The sequence below is a fragment of the Pseudochaenichthys georgianus genome, chromosome 7 (assembly GCF_902827115.2).
Source record: "Pseudochaenichthys georgianus chromosome 7, fPseGeo1.2, whole genome shotgun sequence".
NCBI classification, from domain to species: Eukaryota; Metazoa; Chordata; class Actinopteri; order Perciformes; family Channichthyidae; genus Pseudochaenichthys; species Pseudochaenichthys georgianus.
Genome location: NC_047509.1, coordinates 42230782 through 42248469, shown reverse-complemented (window position 1 = coordinate 42248469; position 17688 = coordinate 42230782). Strand labels below are relative to the sequence as shown.

The 17688-nt window shown below is 42.8% G+C and overlaps 1 protein-coding gene across 3 annotated transcripts in view; it reads right to left on the bottom strand.

Annotated features, from left to right (window-relative positions):
• The window catches only part of LOC117449936 (paired box protein Pax-7-like), a 58760-nt gene extending 43465 nt beyond the window's left edge, over nt 1-15295 (bottom strand). Inside the window, exons 1-5 of one of the 3 annotated variants that reach the window (XM_034087876.2) lie at nt 15247-15295; nt 15037-15105; nt 14026-14261; nt 13782-13926; nt 13147-13275 (exon numbers count right to left, since the gene is read on the bottom strand). In XM_034087876.2, the coding sequence (XP_033943767.1) occupies nt 13147-13275; nt 13782-13926; nt 14026-14261; nt 15037-15091 (565 nt within the window). In that variant the 5' untranslated portion in view covers nt 15092-15105; nt 15247-15295. Of the gene's footprint in view, nt 1-13146; nt 13276-13781; nt 13927-14025; nt 14262-15036 lie in introns of all 3 variants that reach the window. The other 2 variants (XM_034087874.2, XM_034087875.2) reach the window with 2 other exon arrangements.
• Between the last annotated feature and the right edge of the window lie 2393 nt (nt 15296-17688).

Below are 17688 nucleotides of genomic sequence, written 5' to 3'. Positions count from 1 at the left end.
CAAAGTCTTTATCTCCTTTCCTCCCCAGGCACTGGCGTGCATGTGTCTTTATTTAGTAGATAAAAAATAGCCATAAACAAAAATTGCAGACTGTCAATATAAACACTGATAAAGATTAAAGCTGGGAGAAAATATAATAATAAGAGGCCCTCTTAAGATATATTGGACACCGCAAAGCCCTCAGTGGACAGCTGCAGGCTTAGAGGAAGCAAGCAGAAGTTTTAAAGAGCAAGAGAATAATCGTATTTTGGAAGGAAGTAGATTAACAATCAGAGCAGTGATTTCTGCGTGTGGACTCTGGAAGTTTGGAATGCACTCTGAGATGTTTGTAGGACACGAGGTGAGTTGGCTGCTCGTCTCCAATCGAAGCTTTCCTGATGCCAATCTCCTATTCAGTGTGTGTATTACACTGTGCAGTATATGCTCATAAACCAGTCACATTCACTTGTGCAAACACAAGAAGATTCCTGATGCTGCCTGAAATGATTTTATTTGAAGTAATAAATCATATTGCAAAGTAGTATATTTCACTGATCATCAGAATAATCATTGTTATGATATTACCTTTCCCACGGCTCGTATTCAAGGCGTTTATCTTTAACCTCTTTAGCCGTGACCGTAAAAAAAAATAACTTCCATAATTTCCCCAGAATGAATCAGGAATAGCCAACATAAAGCTGCATATTGCTATCAGGTGGGAAACTGATTTGGTTTAATTACAAAGTTAATCATTTGTAAGTAAACCAATGTCTACCATTCCAGAGTCAAGTGCAGATGCAATGAAGGGAAAATATGATTTTTTGCCAACATAAAATCTAAATGTCAGAGGCAACATCTCCATTCTAACCCATAGAGGGGCGATAAAGCGCCGCCCTCTCTAAACCACACACAACAACATTATTATTAATAATAATTATATAAATTGTCAATATTTGTGTGTTTAAAATATGGAATTCAACCAGAAATATGTGTAAAATAGAATTTAAAAATAATTTGCGCAATATATATGCTTTTCCTAGTACACTGTATGACTGAAGTTCAATTCTGGGGCGATGGAGAAATCGCCCCACGTCTCTGTAGCAGGTTAGCCAATTGCTGATTCAAGATATGAACATGTGTCATAAAATGTAGCCAATCAGCATCCTCAAAACTACTACCAGAGGGGAGATTATTTTATCGCCCCAAGTAAGCAACTGCTACGCAGCCGGGCGACGCCCACAGGATTGCGGTGAGGAAACACAATGAGGAGGTGGATTAAAACAGGAATATTTTATCCAAAATAATGAAGTTGTGTGGGCTTTTGAGTTGGCTTTGCGTGGGCATGACAAGACTCTTCAGTCAACCCTGGCATGTTCAGGGGATTGGTGGATTTAGTTTCCTCCCTGCACCCTGTGCTGGAGGAGCACCTAAAGACCACCACCGTTTTTAAAGGCACTTCAAAGACGTACACCACATTGATTTTAAGAATAAGAATAATTATTATTAGTTTGTTACATCTTCAGCTTTTTGTATTACTGTTGATTATACCGTTGTTCTGTAATATATACATATACATTTATTATATATATATATATATATATCATATACTATATATATTTCCATACATATGCATATATATGATATACATACATATATGTATGCAAGTATTGCTAATGCCATTGTTTTTAAGTTTTTGTACATAGTCCTCAGTCTCAAATGCTTAAATTGTTTATGGAGGTATTACAGTGTAAGACTGGTACATGAACATGAAGTCATACTGGGATGTTTGATGAAAGTGATTGCATGTGGCACAGAGAAGATTCCACCACTGCTCTAACCAACTGCACATCTCTCTTCCTGCCGACTGCTGACTACAAAACACAAAAGGACAATTTATTATTCCTGTCCGAACATCAGGTGATTTTTATATTGGCTGTTTACTTTACAATATTCATTTCCATATTACCATTTTATAAAAAGCATTTGTCTCCTAAAGACATTACAATAGTAATATACACAATGAATATTCATTTGAACTCCACCTGCTCTTACATTCAGAAAGATTATATGTATACAACATAAATATTAAAATGTCTGTCATGGGATTTGTAGACCATAATAATAATATATAAAAAAATCATTGGGGGGTGCAGTAGTTTTAGTGTAAAGCCAGCTGCTGCAGGTGAGTGTGTGTAAGAGCCAAAAACTAAAATACAACAGCAAGAGAAAGTGTCTGAAGAGCAAAACATGGGAGATCTTATGTCATGTTTCTTTTTAAAAGGTATTTAGATTTTCCTTTTTATTCCAAAATAAAAATAAAAAGTCAAAACGGGAACCCAGTGACGCTGCGGTCCAATGCTGGTCGGACCAATCTTTGGATCAGGACGTTCTCCAATTATACCAAACGCAACAAACTGAACGGGCCAACACTGGCGACAGCCCAGGGCCGGCTTGCAGGAACAAGGAGAAGCAAAGTCAGCCCCCCGGCCCCCCTGCAGAGAGGGGTGACACAGAGACAAAGTGCCAATTCCAGAGTAGAGGGACAGGAAAGGGATGGAGCAAGAGCTAAGGACGAAACCTGACTACTATTGAGAAAGCGGTCACAGTAAGCATGGACGGGAGAGAGGGCTGGAGGTGAGGAGGGGCTCCAGGCCCAGAAGTGGGATCAAACAGGGGGAGAGCCAAGTCCACACAGCTCTAGGAAAGACCTATGGATGTAAACTGTCTCTTAACTTTCTACACAGAAAACTCCCCAAAGCTCCAAAAGGTCAACATGTAAGGATTCCAACTTCAAATGTTTTTCTGCAAGAACATTTAATTGTAGCCTTTCCCGAAGCTCATCTGTTTTCTCATTGCATCATTTTCTCTCTCCTTAATATTTGCTTTTTATCAAATGAAATGAAACCACTTCAACATAAAGCACATTGTGTCAGGCAGCCAGCTCCAGACGTGTGGAGCGCCGTGTCTTAGATGTAGCTCAGCCCGACAAGACACCTGTTGCTTGCAGTGGCTATAGCAGCAGGCACTTGGTTTAACTTCCACCAATCAGAGTCAATGTGCAGTGAGTTCACCACAGCACCCCCCCCACTGCAGATGTACATTCATCCACCGAGCAGCATGAGGAATGCGCTCCGCTCGGCAGCGTGGAGGAGAGGCTTTGCTTTCAGCGTGTTGCTGTTGTCTCGCTCAATCGTGTCACTTTGAGGGAGTCTATTCAGAGGTATTCATGCATCTGCCTTCAGGACACAATGGCCGCCACTTTATAAAGTGTCAGCCTGCTTGCCACAGGCCTTTGGTTCATAGTGTTTCCTTTCCTTTAATAAACGTGGAGGAGTTCATCAACTCTTTCAATGGCAGATGCAGGCACAAAATGACAGCCGGGCCCCTGGCTCCATTTCTCTCTAGTTAGCCACTGTAAGCAGACATCCAGGTGCTTTGTGTCCGCACGCCAACGTGCATGGCCGCCTGAACAGGGCTCAGCGTGCTAAACAAAGCACATTAAGGCCAGAGCACATTCTTCATACAGTCCTTTTCTCACTTTTCAGATGTGAACCTCCTGACTCGCGCTAACATCGGGCTGTCCCTCAACGTTTTCACTTTCACCGATACCCCACAACGTGTACCCGCCACATCTAAAGCCAATCCCATTCATCAGGTTTGATCAGGTAAATTGATTTGTGATTAGATGATGATGAATTATTGAAAACCAGCACAGTATTCGTAAAGAGATCATGTTCTTATGAGAAGTACTTTGGTTATTAACTTTTGACCTTTCTTTTTTTTATATAGACATGTTATTTATTGGGAGAAAGCCCTTGAGATCTCAGGCAGACATTTTTAGGCGACCAAAATGTAACAATTAATATTCATGAGATGACGCCAGAGTGTGGAGGAGTTCACCCATTACACAGGGACGACACTGGGACCACCTGTCAGTCACCAGAGACCCGCGTCCTACACTGCACGGCTATCAGCGTCTATTTCACTCGAGAGGGGACCACCACTTACTAAATGAACATCATGCTTTGTTAGACCCGCACATTCAATATGGATCGTTGGCTTAAATAAATCCAAAGCACACAAACAGTGATTGAAACATCATAATTCACTTCATGCGGCTGCAGCAAGGACACGGAGTGACCGTGTGTACAAGCATCCCTGAGGGAACACTGCACGGTGCTGGCGGCTCACAAAAGCTCTCACACAGATTTAAGACTTTGTGTTTATTATAGTTTGTACTGTATATCCTTATTTTGCAATATTCTACTTTTTCTTCTTGGAAAAAAAGGTTTGTTTGTTGTCGACAAATCCAGTGATTACTTTCTATATTGATGAAGAAATATTTGTATTTGTATGTTTCTAGAATGTAAATTGCGCGAACAATATCAAGAGAAGAGAATACAAAGAAACCAATCTGCAGATCAGATGAGGGAAAGTATTCAAAGCAGAAGATCAAACAAGCTGTAAAGAGAATACATGACGTGTTCCGAACTGCTGATGAAAGCTATTTAACTAACAATTCAATTATAATTAGTGCAGTTTATTTATTATTGATAATGCTATGATTATGTTCTTTTCTCCAATCACTTGAGATAAATACTGTTTTTTACAGGTATTAAAATGCAAATGATTTGTTTAAATATAGCATTACTGATATTCAGTAAATGTATGACGATGTAATTGTTTGTCAATAGTCAAATAAAACCAGGGTTTAAATTACGATCAACAAACCACTTTTTTCTGACGGTTATTTTAAAGTGTGATTTTATAAAGACGCGCACAAATAACGATTTCACTGTTGACTGTTTACTACATGTGAAAAAATCACTGCCATCTTCTCTCCCACCTCGTGTCTCATTTATTGGATTTATATATTATAATATTATAATGTATATTTATATATATGGTTACTTTCCGCACAGATGTATCGGCACGAGTCACGCCTCTTGTTAGTACTATTATATACACGGGCTGAAAAGAGAACTGGAACACAGAGCTCACTGAGGTGTGTGTGTGTGTGTGTGTGTGTGTGTGTGTGTGTGTGTGTGTGTGTGTGTGTGTGTGTGTGTGTGTGTGTGTGTGTGTGTGTGTGTGTGTGCGTGCGTGCGTGCGTGCGTGCGTGCGTGCGTGTGTGTGTGTGCGTGTGTGTGTGTGTGTATTGTATTGTATTATAATGTAACCCTGCCAGCTATAATTGAACCTGCATTCTAATAATTTCAAACACAAAATAAAACGGATTTTTTGTAAATGTTGTCGTCAGAGTGTTTCCACAGATGCAGTGTGAACCCTTCCCTCATACGAGCGTTTTTAATATGCGTCTCAAATGATTGCAATGCAGTGACGGAGAAATAGCCATTAATCCACTTTCATACCTCTCAGTAGCGTGAACATGTACTCTTTCTGCCGCAGTAAACTGTGTGCATGTGAGGTCATCTCCTCACATGCACACAGGCTGGTGCGTCTGGAGATTTCCTTCATGGGTTGATGAATAAGCACCAATAGATCCCAGAGCCTTCTGGAACCTTCAAACAGGACTGGAGATATGCAGTACGGCATGTCCCAGCACTGGACACATCCAGTACTAACATGCACACTACCATTGTTATTTCCCTCCGTCTCTATGATTGCCCAATCGTTTTTTAAATGTAATGGGAAAAGCATTTTACAATAGGATTAACGTTTAGATGAATTTTGTATTTAATATGAAATGTTATCTTTATCTGTCCGGTCTCTAAGTGTTGGGCAGACAGTCATTCCACACGATTTGTTTTGGACCAAATCATGAACAGTTTTCGTCTGAATTTCATCTTTTCAATTGTCCAATCAACCAAAGGCTATTTGATTCGTCCTGTGCTGTGGACGTAAACAGTGAGCACAGCAGCAACTCCCTTCGTCCCTGTGTAAGACTACAGAAGAAACTGGAAGACAGGGTTCTCTTTTTGGATCTCCCTATACACCCAGCCGTGTGTGAGCCTGGCTGTGGCCCCGCGCCCCGGGAGTTCTATTAAAGCACATGTCTCCCTTTTCCACCGTAATACTTGCATTGTTTTCTATTAAAACAAAGTACCATAAAAGAAACCTAGAATGTGTTTTATGACCGGTCCATCCGTCCAATAGAAAGACCCCGAATGATATAAGAATGTGTTCCATGTTGGAGACTTTGGGACATCAAGTCATTCAGAATAGTTTGATAAATCAAAGATGTGATATAATGTCCATGTGAAGGGAGTGTGACAGTGCAGACTGAGCTGGGGGGGGGGCACTCGCTGAGGGCTCAGTTAAAGATCAGCCGAGTGTTGACATTTTATTAATTTGTTGTTGCCATATTGTTTGTGTTATGTTGAGTCATTTCTCTGTGCCATTGTTTTGTGCATGTCCTTTTTAAATGGGCTGTTAATGGCCATGCCCCCCCCCCGCGCTGACGGCTCTTTGTGCCCCGCTCCTCTTTTGTTGCTGATCAGCCTCCCATCGGGTCACCAGAGAAGATTCTTGGCATTTGCCGGCCTCATGAAAGGAGGATTAAGGGGCGGGTAGTGAACACTCCATCGCAAAGAAGTGGGCTGCTATTCTCCCTTCAAAGCCCCCCCCCCCGTGTTCAGCAGCTCCCCTTTATATATATTGGTTTACTCAAAGACATCACTAAGAAGTCCTAAGTGCTCCTGGAAATAAAAGAGAATCAACAAGTAGGTCAGCCCGACCCAAGGGCTAACGGGTGCTGAGGAAGAGGGGACCCTGCTGCACTAAAGGGACAACTCTTATTTAAGATGTACTTATTGATTAAGAAAATATAAATGAATAAGCACTTTTAGTTTGGTCTCATTTTACAATCATCGTTAGCTCCATATTTTAAGACTTAGCATAATTTTGCCAAACGTGATTTATCTCAATATTAAAATATATAAAAATCATTATACAAATAGTTTATTGTATGTATATTTTACAATAATATTTGACATGAAATGTCCAAAAACACATGGGTAGAAATGTATTATTTTATGAGATCAATCAACAAATGATTTATGTGTGGATGCGCTGTCAGCGTGAGACCATGTGACCATGTGACCATGTGACCATGTGACCCACGCTTCTAGATTGATTATATATTAAGAAACTGAAATGCAGTGGAATCTAAAACCTTACTCACACGCCTCATTAACGGATGGCCTTATTTATTGTGTTATTATGCAATTGTTGGAGTTTTCCTAGTAAAAATTTTTTAAATATTTGAATTACTCATACAACCAAATAAAGCATCTCACGTTGGCTCTCCTTTGTGCTTCTTCCTCCCTCAGAGGTCTTCCTCCTCCCCTCTGAGCTGCCACAGTGACCCAGTTCCCCGATGATAGAGCTCCTCAGCCAGGCCTTAGCCCGGCCTTTAGCCCGGCCTTTAGCCCGGCCTTTAGCCCGGCCTTTAGCCCGGCCTTCACATCCACAGCGACTGTGTTCTCCGGCTGGGTTCATTACGCATGTGTTTCAGTCACCGTGTGTAGGTGAGGCTCGTTGCTGCATGTCACCCCTCCTCACATGTCCAAATGCCTGATGTATCAACAGCAAGAAGCCCATATCACATGAGAACCCTAACCTGTGAGTAGCAGATCAGAACCTGATCCCACAGGAGCACTCCCCCCAGCCGCTTGCCTCCTCCACAGGGCAGGACCCCCGACACACACTCACACTACCCGTCACACACTGTCAGCGCTCCATTAGGCCTTGTGAGTATGTCTCCTCCTCACGCTGCGCACTGTGAGTGCACATGTAATACAGAGCTTTTTACACAGCCATTTGTATTCTTTTTACAATTGTTTATATTTATGTTTCTTTTTGGTTTTTACATAATATTGTTTTTGTTTAACATTGTTTTTTTTCTATTTTGATATCTGTTCCTTTGTCTCTGTGTGCGCCAGTTAAACACAATTCGGATTCTTTTTGTGATGTTTCACTAAAGTAGTTAAAAAATCGTCATAAAAAATAGATAGATTTGAAGTTAGCTAAACTTTACATTGTTTAACATGTAGGCTTCACATGTGTCCACTGTCGTTGATTTCTCTAGCAGCTACACTGCGGACGTGTCCTTCGGTCGCTGGCTGCTGCGAGGACAGTTGCAAAAGGTCAGGCTTGATTTATGGCAGAACTACACTTTGCATCATTCTGACGGAATACAGTTTCCACATGAATATGTTGATGCTATGTGTGACACATGATTCTGTGTACGGTCAAACATGGTGTGCAGTTCTGTGATGAAGCGCTTCACAGGGAGGAGGGGAGCAGCAGGGAGGAGACCCACTGAAGCTTTCTGCTTCATCAAAGAAGTGAAAGGGAATCCATTGTCATAGAGGTGAGTGTATTTCAACACAAAGATGAACACAACTATGAATGCTGATACCACTCCTCTGTTCTGCACATGTGCTTCCAGACTATGTGTTATTATGTCTCTTGAAACCGTGATGTTGGTGTGCGGCAGCAGGGGAGAAAGGGGAGGTTAATCCCAGTCTAATACACTGATGCAGCCCAGGACCCGGCTGCCACGATTGTGTTATCTGCAGCCAACATTTGGGTCTCCCTCAATTGCACCCGGCAGAAGGTCTGGGAGAAAGTGCAGAGCGCTGCCCGGGGAAAGAGTTATTAAAGCTGCAGAACTTCAGCTGCGCAAAGCCCCTCCGTCACTTCACTGGATCTGTTTGAAGTGCTCTCTCCATCCTCACTGTCAACCTTTTTTCTTTCAACAGGGCTTACTCCACACTCCCAAACTGATACTCGTTTTCCCAACAGTGGGTTGTGCATATCTGTGGCTAGCAGCATGTTGACAGAATGCTGCCTTAAACTGCCGATGAAAGAGAAGGCAGCGGTCTCCAGAGGTCACCTGCGCCGTCCATTACACCACCCACATGAGATGCTAGGTCCTCTGAACACATACTAAGTGGAAACTATCATATGTACAGGACAGTAGTGGGATGATTAGGATGATTTGGTTGCAGCTTTTCACACAGCTTCCAAACAATTGAGGTGAATATAATAATAACAGCTGAGCAGAACTACATATTGGTCAGTTTGCTTGCAGAGAGATGAGGACAGAAGCATGTAGGCCAGAGGCGGATTTAGGATTGTAGGAGATCCGGGGCTTGAGCCCAAGTAGCCACCCCCTAGCGCCGCCTCTGATGTAGGCTACTGTAAGAGCTGCATGCTATGGAGTCATCTCATAAATGCACATCGGAATATGGATAGAAAAGCTCTTCAGTAAATATTGATTTAAAGTGCTCTTGTTTTTGGTGTGTTTAGGTCATAGTGTGACAGAATTAAGATGATTAACCCTCCTGTCATGTTGGGGTCAAAACTGCCCGATTCACTGCTTTCATCAGTCATGCATAATGTGTTTTACATGTGACGCCTCAAGGCCTCATGCTATCCTCCAAAGTGGGAACATATACAGTTACTGATCACCACTTTCATTGAATGTTGAGTGGCTTGGTCCACTTTGTAGCACCTGAGGTGGTCCCGGGTCAAAAGGGACCCTCATAGGAAATGAATGGGTAAAGATTGTGTCTCTCCATCAGATCATTCAAAACCAAATCGACAACCATGTTGATTTTGTAATACATTTTCAGTATTCTTTGTATATTTACTGTCGTTACTAATGTAAATATTGTGAGATATTGATTACAGCTTAAAGGGAGTGATGATGATGAATGGTTTTCGTGTTGAGCAGTTAAAGCAGAGGGAACACGGGGAACACCAAAGCAAGGGGAGAACGGAACAAGCCAGGGGTTCATTTGCCGCTAGTTTAATCTCGCTATATATTGATGCGAGCATAAAAACAGTAGATTATCTGATGGAGAAATACTGATCCATGTGTTGAGTTTCATTCAGCCGAACACTCACATTCTCCCAGATTCTGCCAACATGCCACCAAAACTATATTAAAAGCAAATCAAATGAATATTTAAATACAATCCAAACAACACGAGAGGAAACCTTCAAATGTGGAGAGTTTGCGCCGCGGGCAGCACACCGCAGAGCGCAGAGATGAAAGTGAAAAGAAATAAAAGGCTCAATTTAATCTGCTTTAAAGCCTCCACAGAATGCATGAGCCTGGAACTGTGAGAGTGAGGGCTGATAGGGGATAAATATATTTCTTACCATGCCTCGGAGCTATTACACCCCTCTGCAACACTGACGACTATTCATCAGACACCGGTTTCATTACCAGCTGTAATAAGCTAAATCTGCAAATTATGAAAAGCCAGCCGGGATGACAGGGAGACACCGCTGATCTCTGAGGAACAGGAAACACTTGATGGCGTCTGAGAAACATGTCAGCAGTCAGAGCGGTGGTCAGGAAACAGTGAGGCCCCAACCCGAGGACCGGCTGATCCCCCCCCCCACACACACACACTGAGGGACTGAGCCAGCACCACACTGGGTCCAAAGCCAACACTGACAAAACCACTCAATATGTAGAACGTTTATCTGAAGGTTCACCAAATAAATCTGGGTATTTCAGACAACTGAAATTTTAATTAAATGTATTTTGTCATCAGATTTCACATAACTGTATAAGGTTAGTTGAAAGCAATTAGATTAAGGTTAAATACAACATATTATGTCTAACTTAATATTATTGCCTTCAACTAACCTAATGTGAAATGTGTTGACATAATACATTTAATTAAAGTCAACATTTCAATTTCTTCAGTGTAATATAAATACGCTGTTATTTAGAAATATGAAAGAGAATGTACCTAAATGTCCTCCTAAGCATCAGGGCAGACCCCATGTTCCTCTGGCCTATCAGCCTCACGTCCTCCTAAGCATCAGGGCAGACCCCGTGTTCCTCTGGCCTATCAGCCTCACGTCCTCCTAAGCATCAGGGCAGACCCCGTGTTCCTCTGGCCTATCAGCCTCACGTCCTCCTAAGCATCAGGGCAGACCCCATGTTCCTCTGGCCTATCAGCCTCACGTCCTCCTAAGCATCAGGGCAGACCCCGTGTTCCTCTAGCCTATCAGCCTCACGTCCTCCTAAGCATCAGGGCAGACCCCATGTTCCTCTGGCCTATCAGCCTCACGTCCTCCTAAGCATCAGGGCAGACCCCATGTTCCTCTGGCCTATCAGCCTCACGTCCTCCTAAGCATCAGGGCAGACCCCGTGTTCCTCTGGCCTATCAGCCTCACGTCCTCCTAAGCATCAGGGCAGACCCCATGTTCCTCTGGCCTATCAGCCTCACGTCCTCCTAAGCATCAGGGCAGACCCCATGTTCCTCTGGCCTATCAGCCTCACGTCCTCCTAAGCATCAGGGCAGACCCCGTGTTCCTCTGGCCTATCAGCCTCACGTCCTCCTAAGCATCAGGGCAGACCCCGTGTTCCTCTGGCCTATCAGCCTCACGTCCTCCTAAGCATCAGGGCAGACCCCATGTTCCTCTGGCCTATCAGCCTCACGTCATAGGCGGCGTGAGGCTCAGGTTTGGGAAGGCTGAATAACTTGTTTTACCTGACGCTGCCTGCCTCAGACGTCTATAGAAAAGAGATCAACTCAGTGAAAGCACCGCCTGCTGACCAATCAGAGCTCAGTGTGCGGAGTTTAAATCTCTCAAGTCATATTACAGGATAAAGGAAATACAGTTTAAACTGCCGTATGCAGAGAAGACGCCGACGTGTCGCACTTATCATTCATATCACATCATCAATCAGATCATCGATCATATAATATCATAATATATCATATATTTCCTTATCCGAGTCAGCTTCTCCAGCCTCATCTGGCCGTGCAACACTCACAGTGTCACAGACTGTATGCAGAAGTATTATGTTAAGCAACACATTAAGTTGACGAAACACTCAAATGTAATGAAAGTCAGATCCACTCGTGTCTTAGACGGGGCAGTGATATCATAAAACTGTTGTACGCTTTCAAACACTCTGTAGTTATTTTTTAACCAGTTGTTCTGTATTCTCCTTGCAGGTGCAGCTCTGTGGCTTGTATCCTGGATTATATGTTTAAGTCATGGATGTTTAAAGCTCATATTTGTCTAATATTAGATTACTTTTCATTAATGAAGTATGACGCTGCGCTGTCAGTACACTTGTCCCTGTTTGTGATTGGTCAAATGTAGCTAACCCCGCCCCCTTCACGTGAACGCGCTCTCAGCTGGAGAGAGAAACCCCGGCTTGATTTACCGAGTTGATAACCAGCGTCGTAGGACCGCTTAGCGAGATCTCGTTTGTTAGTTTGTTGTTGTTAATTTGTTTGTTACTCAAACATATCCAGGGTCTGTTGAACTGGCTTCGTAGTACAGGGCACTGGTGGCTGCATAGCAGCGCTAATGTCAAAGACACACACATTATACATTATGTTTTTTATTTTACCAGGATGCAGTGACACAAATATTTGGGAAGGCTTAGCCTTCCCTAGCCTACAGTACCCGCCGCCCGTGCCTCACGTCCTCCTAAGCATCAGGGCAGACCCCATGTTCCTCTGGCCTATCAGCCTCACATGCTGAGCCTTCACATTCACAGCCTTCACATTCTGCACATTCCATCTTGATAATATTTCAACATGTTTTCATATAATTGTACGTTTAAAGCTAATTTAAATTGTGCATCTTTTTGTCATGGTGGATTCACTTAGGCCTAAAAGCCGAATATATATCTATTTCGATCGCATTTAAAAAAAGTTTTAATTCTGAAGCTAACCAAACATGTTTCTCGGCTGAACTTGTGTGTGTGTGTGTGTGTGTGTGTGTGTGTGTGTGTGTGTGTGTGTGTGTGTGTGTGTGTGTGTGTGTGTGTGTGTGTGTGTGTGTGTGTGTGTGTGTGTGTGTGTGTGTGTGTGTGTGTGTGTGTGTGTGTGTGTGTGTGTGTGTGTGTGTGTGTGTGTGTGTGTGTGTGTGTGTGTGTGTGTGTGTGTGTGTGTGGGGGGGGGGGGGGGGCTGTCAGGCTGCTGTAATTGATATTGACTGGCACATCGCTCCTCTGTCAGCAGCGCCACGGGAGTACCCCCCATCCCCCAACACACACACACACACACACACACACACACACACACACACACACACACACACATACATAAATAATGAAGAGAAGAGCGCGCAGAGACTAAACACCGTTTAGGCCCAATTTGTAGCCGACTCCCCGCGCGCCCTCTCCTCCATGCCCTCGCGCCGGCAGCGGCCTACCTTTGTCTCCCAGGATCCCGTCGATGCTGTGTTTGCTCTTCTTCTCCCCGTCTTCATCCTTCTTATCACACTCTTCCTCATCATCCTTTTTTCCAAACCGTGCTCGAAGTACACGGCTGATCGAACTCACTGAAAACACAGAGGCAGCTTCAGCAGGCTGTTCATCACAACAATAATCCTAATAAAAACACAATAACAACAATAACAATTTATATAATAATAGCAATAATTATAATCAACAGTCAAAATAATAATAAAAAACTATAACAAGTAATACAAATAATAATAAGCGTTATATAAAATAGCAATAATTATAATCATTATAACAATAATAATAATAATAACAGAAATAAAAATACAATAATAATAAGTAATATAATAATAGCAAAATATTTATAGTCAACAATAATATTAATAATAATAAAAAATGAAAACAATAACAATAATAATAAGCGTTATATAAAATAGCAATAATTATAACAATAATAATAGCAACAACAACAATAATTACATAACCGTAAATAATGATAACAACAATAATCATAATCAATAACCACCGTTAAATGATCATTAATAAACAGTGTTCTCTCTCAGTCTCTGTCAGGGAATCAGCGGGTATTGAAGGTGGATCTTACCGGAGCAGGCCTCACCTGAAGGGACCGAGCTCCGGTCACACACGCCGTCCTTCAGCAGCTTGTCCCGGATCTCCCAGCTGAACATGCCGGGGTTGTCCCGCTTGTACTCCTCTATCCGCTTCTCCACGTCCGGCGTGGCGACCTGCTGCAGGGGGGGGGCAGCAGGACAGGTGATTACAGGCCCTGAAATGTGTCAAAGTAGCCTATCTTTATATCATTGTCCTGACACTGTGCGGCTCCTCACCCTGGGCTTGCTGCCTCCGATGGCCCCGGGCCGGATGGAGCCGGTCTCCTGGTAGCGGCACAGGATCTTGGACACGCAGCCGTGAGAGACGCGCAGCTGGCGGGAGATGACACAGGGCCGAATCCCGTGGTGGGCCATCTCCACTATCTTGTGTCGGATGTGGTTGGGCAGCGGCCGGCCGTTAATGAACACCCCCCCCAGCTGGTTGACCCGGCCCTGGCCCAGAGGAGTGGACACTGGGGGCCACAGACACACTCAGTGTGAGTTTTAGGTGATCGGTAATCATGAGGGACTGTCGAAGGAAATGTTCTGATGGAAATATTTCCTCTAGGCCTACGTGTTATAATTCGAATAAAATGAGCCCTGAAAATACCCACAGGCCTCCCGATACATTGTAGCATATCTTTATTCTCTACACGGCTGCAGTAAATGGACATCTGGGTTAACAGAGGACCGGATCCACTACACAGGATCTGAAGAGCTCCATTATTCAGCAGCACGCTGTCCAAATATTGGAGTAATCCTCCGTGCTGTTTATTCGATTCATTTCATTTCCACTTGAAAGACCCCATGATTTGGTTAGAGACTGTTAAGTGTTTTATTGGGATTTAGACTCAATTTAAATATGATGACAACGTGTCCACTGGATGATAATACATGAAGTGCAGACCGGGTCCTGTAATATTTAGCCAGTAAAATAATAATATAATAAGGATGAAAACAAAGACATTTTAATGTGTGAATTTTTTCAAGACAAACCAAAAGTTGAAGCGGCCTAATGTCGCCCGTGAAGACGGACCGGGAAACTCGATTGCACAACGAAAAATAACACAGTATTTTACGCACGAAAAACATGGAGAAAAAACAGCTGTGCCTTCCTGAAGTGATTTGTAAATCTGCCCAAGGACGCCTTGTCTATTTACTAGTAATGTCTTTAATTTTTAACTCTGCATATTTGTAATTTTTCACACAGCTCTCGGGTTCTCAGTGTAAAGGTCGGCAGGCTCCTACCTTCCAGAGGGAATCCGGTTCGGGGGTAGTTCTGTCCGGGAGCAGGGCGCATCATCCGCGGTACCGTTCCTGGCAAAGACGACATTAAAACAAAAACACACACAAAAAGACGGACACGGTTAAAGTCCAGTTCAAGTGCAGACTTGTTGGTCGCACGTGTGAGGAGGGACACGGGGGGGGGCTCTGAGGGAGCAGTGGAGCGGTCCTCACATCTGACAGCAGCCTTTTAACAGTGTGAGGCTGGATCACTGACGGGGCCCGGGCAAGTCTGGACCATCCGGACTGCAGGGGGGGGGGGGGGTCGCAAGCACCGATAGGTTCTTGGAGCTTTCTCTTTTTCCCTAGAGAAAAGCTCCAACAAGTTGAAGCAGCCAATGGGATCGAAGGGATAAAGACACCAACACACACACACACACACACACACACACACACACACACACACACACACACACACACACACACACACACACACACACACACACACACACACACACACACACACACATATATATATATTGACACTCTGGCAGCGTATTTTCAGTAAAATACATGAACAAGTAAATGTGAAAGCTCCGTTAAAAGCTGTATACAAATATTGTGTAGTATTAAAGGCTATTATTTAAGCAGACGCATTACACTCCACACTGCTACCATTATAACGAGTTGATGGGAGAAAAAAACATTTGACACTTTTCATGCAATCATCTAAAAACAAACACAATTCAAGCTTTATTAGCATCTCTAATCTCAGTGTCTGTCTGTCTGTCTGTCTGTCTGTCTGTCCGTCCGTCCGTCCGTCCGTCCGTCCGTCTGTCCGTCTGTCCGTCATGTCTGTCTGTCCGTCATGTCTGTCTGTCTGTCTGTCATGTCTCTCTGTCTGTCTGTCTGTCTGTCTGTCTGTCTGTCTGTCTCTCTCTCTCTCTGTAAAAGTTCTTATGTGGAGCCATTAGCTTTTTCTGGTACTGATTGCCGAGTCAACAATAAAGCAGTTTGGTGTTCATGGTCATTTGGCACGTGTATTTGTTACAGTTTTTTTCAATTGCTAAAACACATTTTTGACAACAGGGCTCATTTTCCCAAAACACTTAACACAATTCGCAAAACACCAAATTGTTCTTGCAAAATGAAGCACTGCACCCAAAACTATCTACACTTACCAAAACCTAACTTTTGCAACAAATGGCACACATTTCACTCATAGTACAAGCCACGTTGTCCCACCAACACACTGTGGTGCTTTATCTAAAGCACTCATCTTTTCCCTCTATGTAGAGAATTCTGCATATACAGATTGTTCAAGTCTACAAACATATGTGCAGAGACAAAAATATACTGTTGTTATACTTTTACTTTTCTCCCAAATAAATTGGTGCAACGTTCATGCAGAACCACGGCAAGACGTGAACATGTGACGATTTACCATGCTGGGAGACGTGAAGATACGATGTCGTCCCTTCAAACGTGACAGTTACACGGTATTGTTAACCCATGTTAACCATTGGAGAAATACCCGGAAATGCCAAGCAAATGCTACCCCAACGGTCGGTTGTTATTGTCAATATTAATATAATAATGATTTATTTTGTAATAGTCACACTCGATTACGCCGATTTTCTTGTTGCCCCAGCTGGTCGACACCTCTTTTAGCAGAAACAAAGGCTACATTAATGTATTAAATCGATGTTAATCCATGTGTGTGGATGTGGAATTAACGGACGTGACATTGGGCGATTGGGTTGCCAGGCAACAGCTTCGGTTCATGTTAATTTACAAACTCTTCAACTACAACCGTAGTTACCTAGTAGTAGTAGTAGTAGTAGTAGTAGTAGTAGTAGTAGTAGTAGTAGAACCTTTATTTATCCAGGAAAATCAATTAAGAACAAATTCTTATTTACAATGATGACCTGACAGGAGGCAAAGGCTTCCTGAGGGGATGGGGTTTGGGAGGAAATAAAAAGACACACTCCGGGCACTACAGAACCCAGGAGACAACACAAACACATAGACATATAAAAACTCTAAAACAATATTGCTGTGGTTCAATCAGTCATTAAAATCAGCATCAGGCAAAGCAGCTGCATGTGTGCACCAGGGTGTCAATAATAGTGACATTGAAGGTGCGGGGGGGGGCCAAGGTTTTAATTTTTAATGTTTTTTGAATGGTATTCCATGGTATACCTATATTTAAAAACATGTTAGAAGGCCTCATGAAATACTTTGATGTAAATTCAAATGTAAATGTGAAGGAATGTGTATAACAACAAAATACATCCGTCATAAACGAAACCGGAAACAGACAAGTTCCTCAGCTGATGATTGGATGGTTTAGCCGCAATGCACCCTGGGATTTGGTGTTTATGCGATGTGAAATCCAATTTTTTTTTTTTTAAATAATACTTTATTCCGAGTGTGCTTGCTTTTCTCTTTGAAAGTCATCACATAACGGCATTGATGAACACGGTTCGGCTGCATTAAATATTACATATCTGCCGTAGTTCTCTATTTTAGAGCCCTGATGAAAAGACTTCTAGACAAACATGAGGAACTGCCGCCAAAACTGAATACGTGACGTGGATCATAAATATATAAGCAATTAAACAACATCTTACATTTCTTTTCACACAATACGTCTCCTTGCAGTATCAACACTAA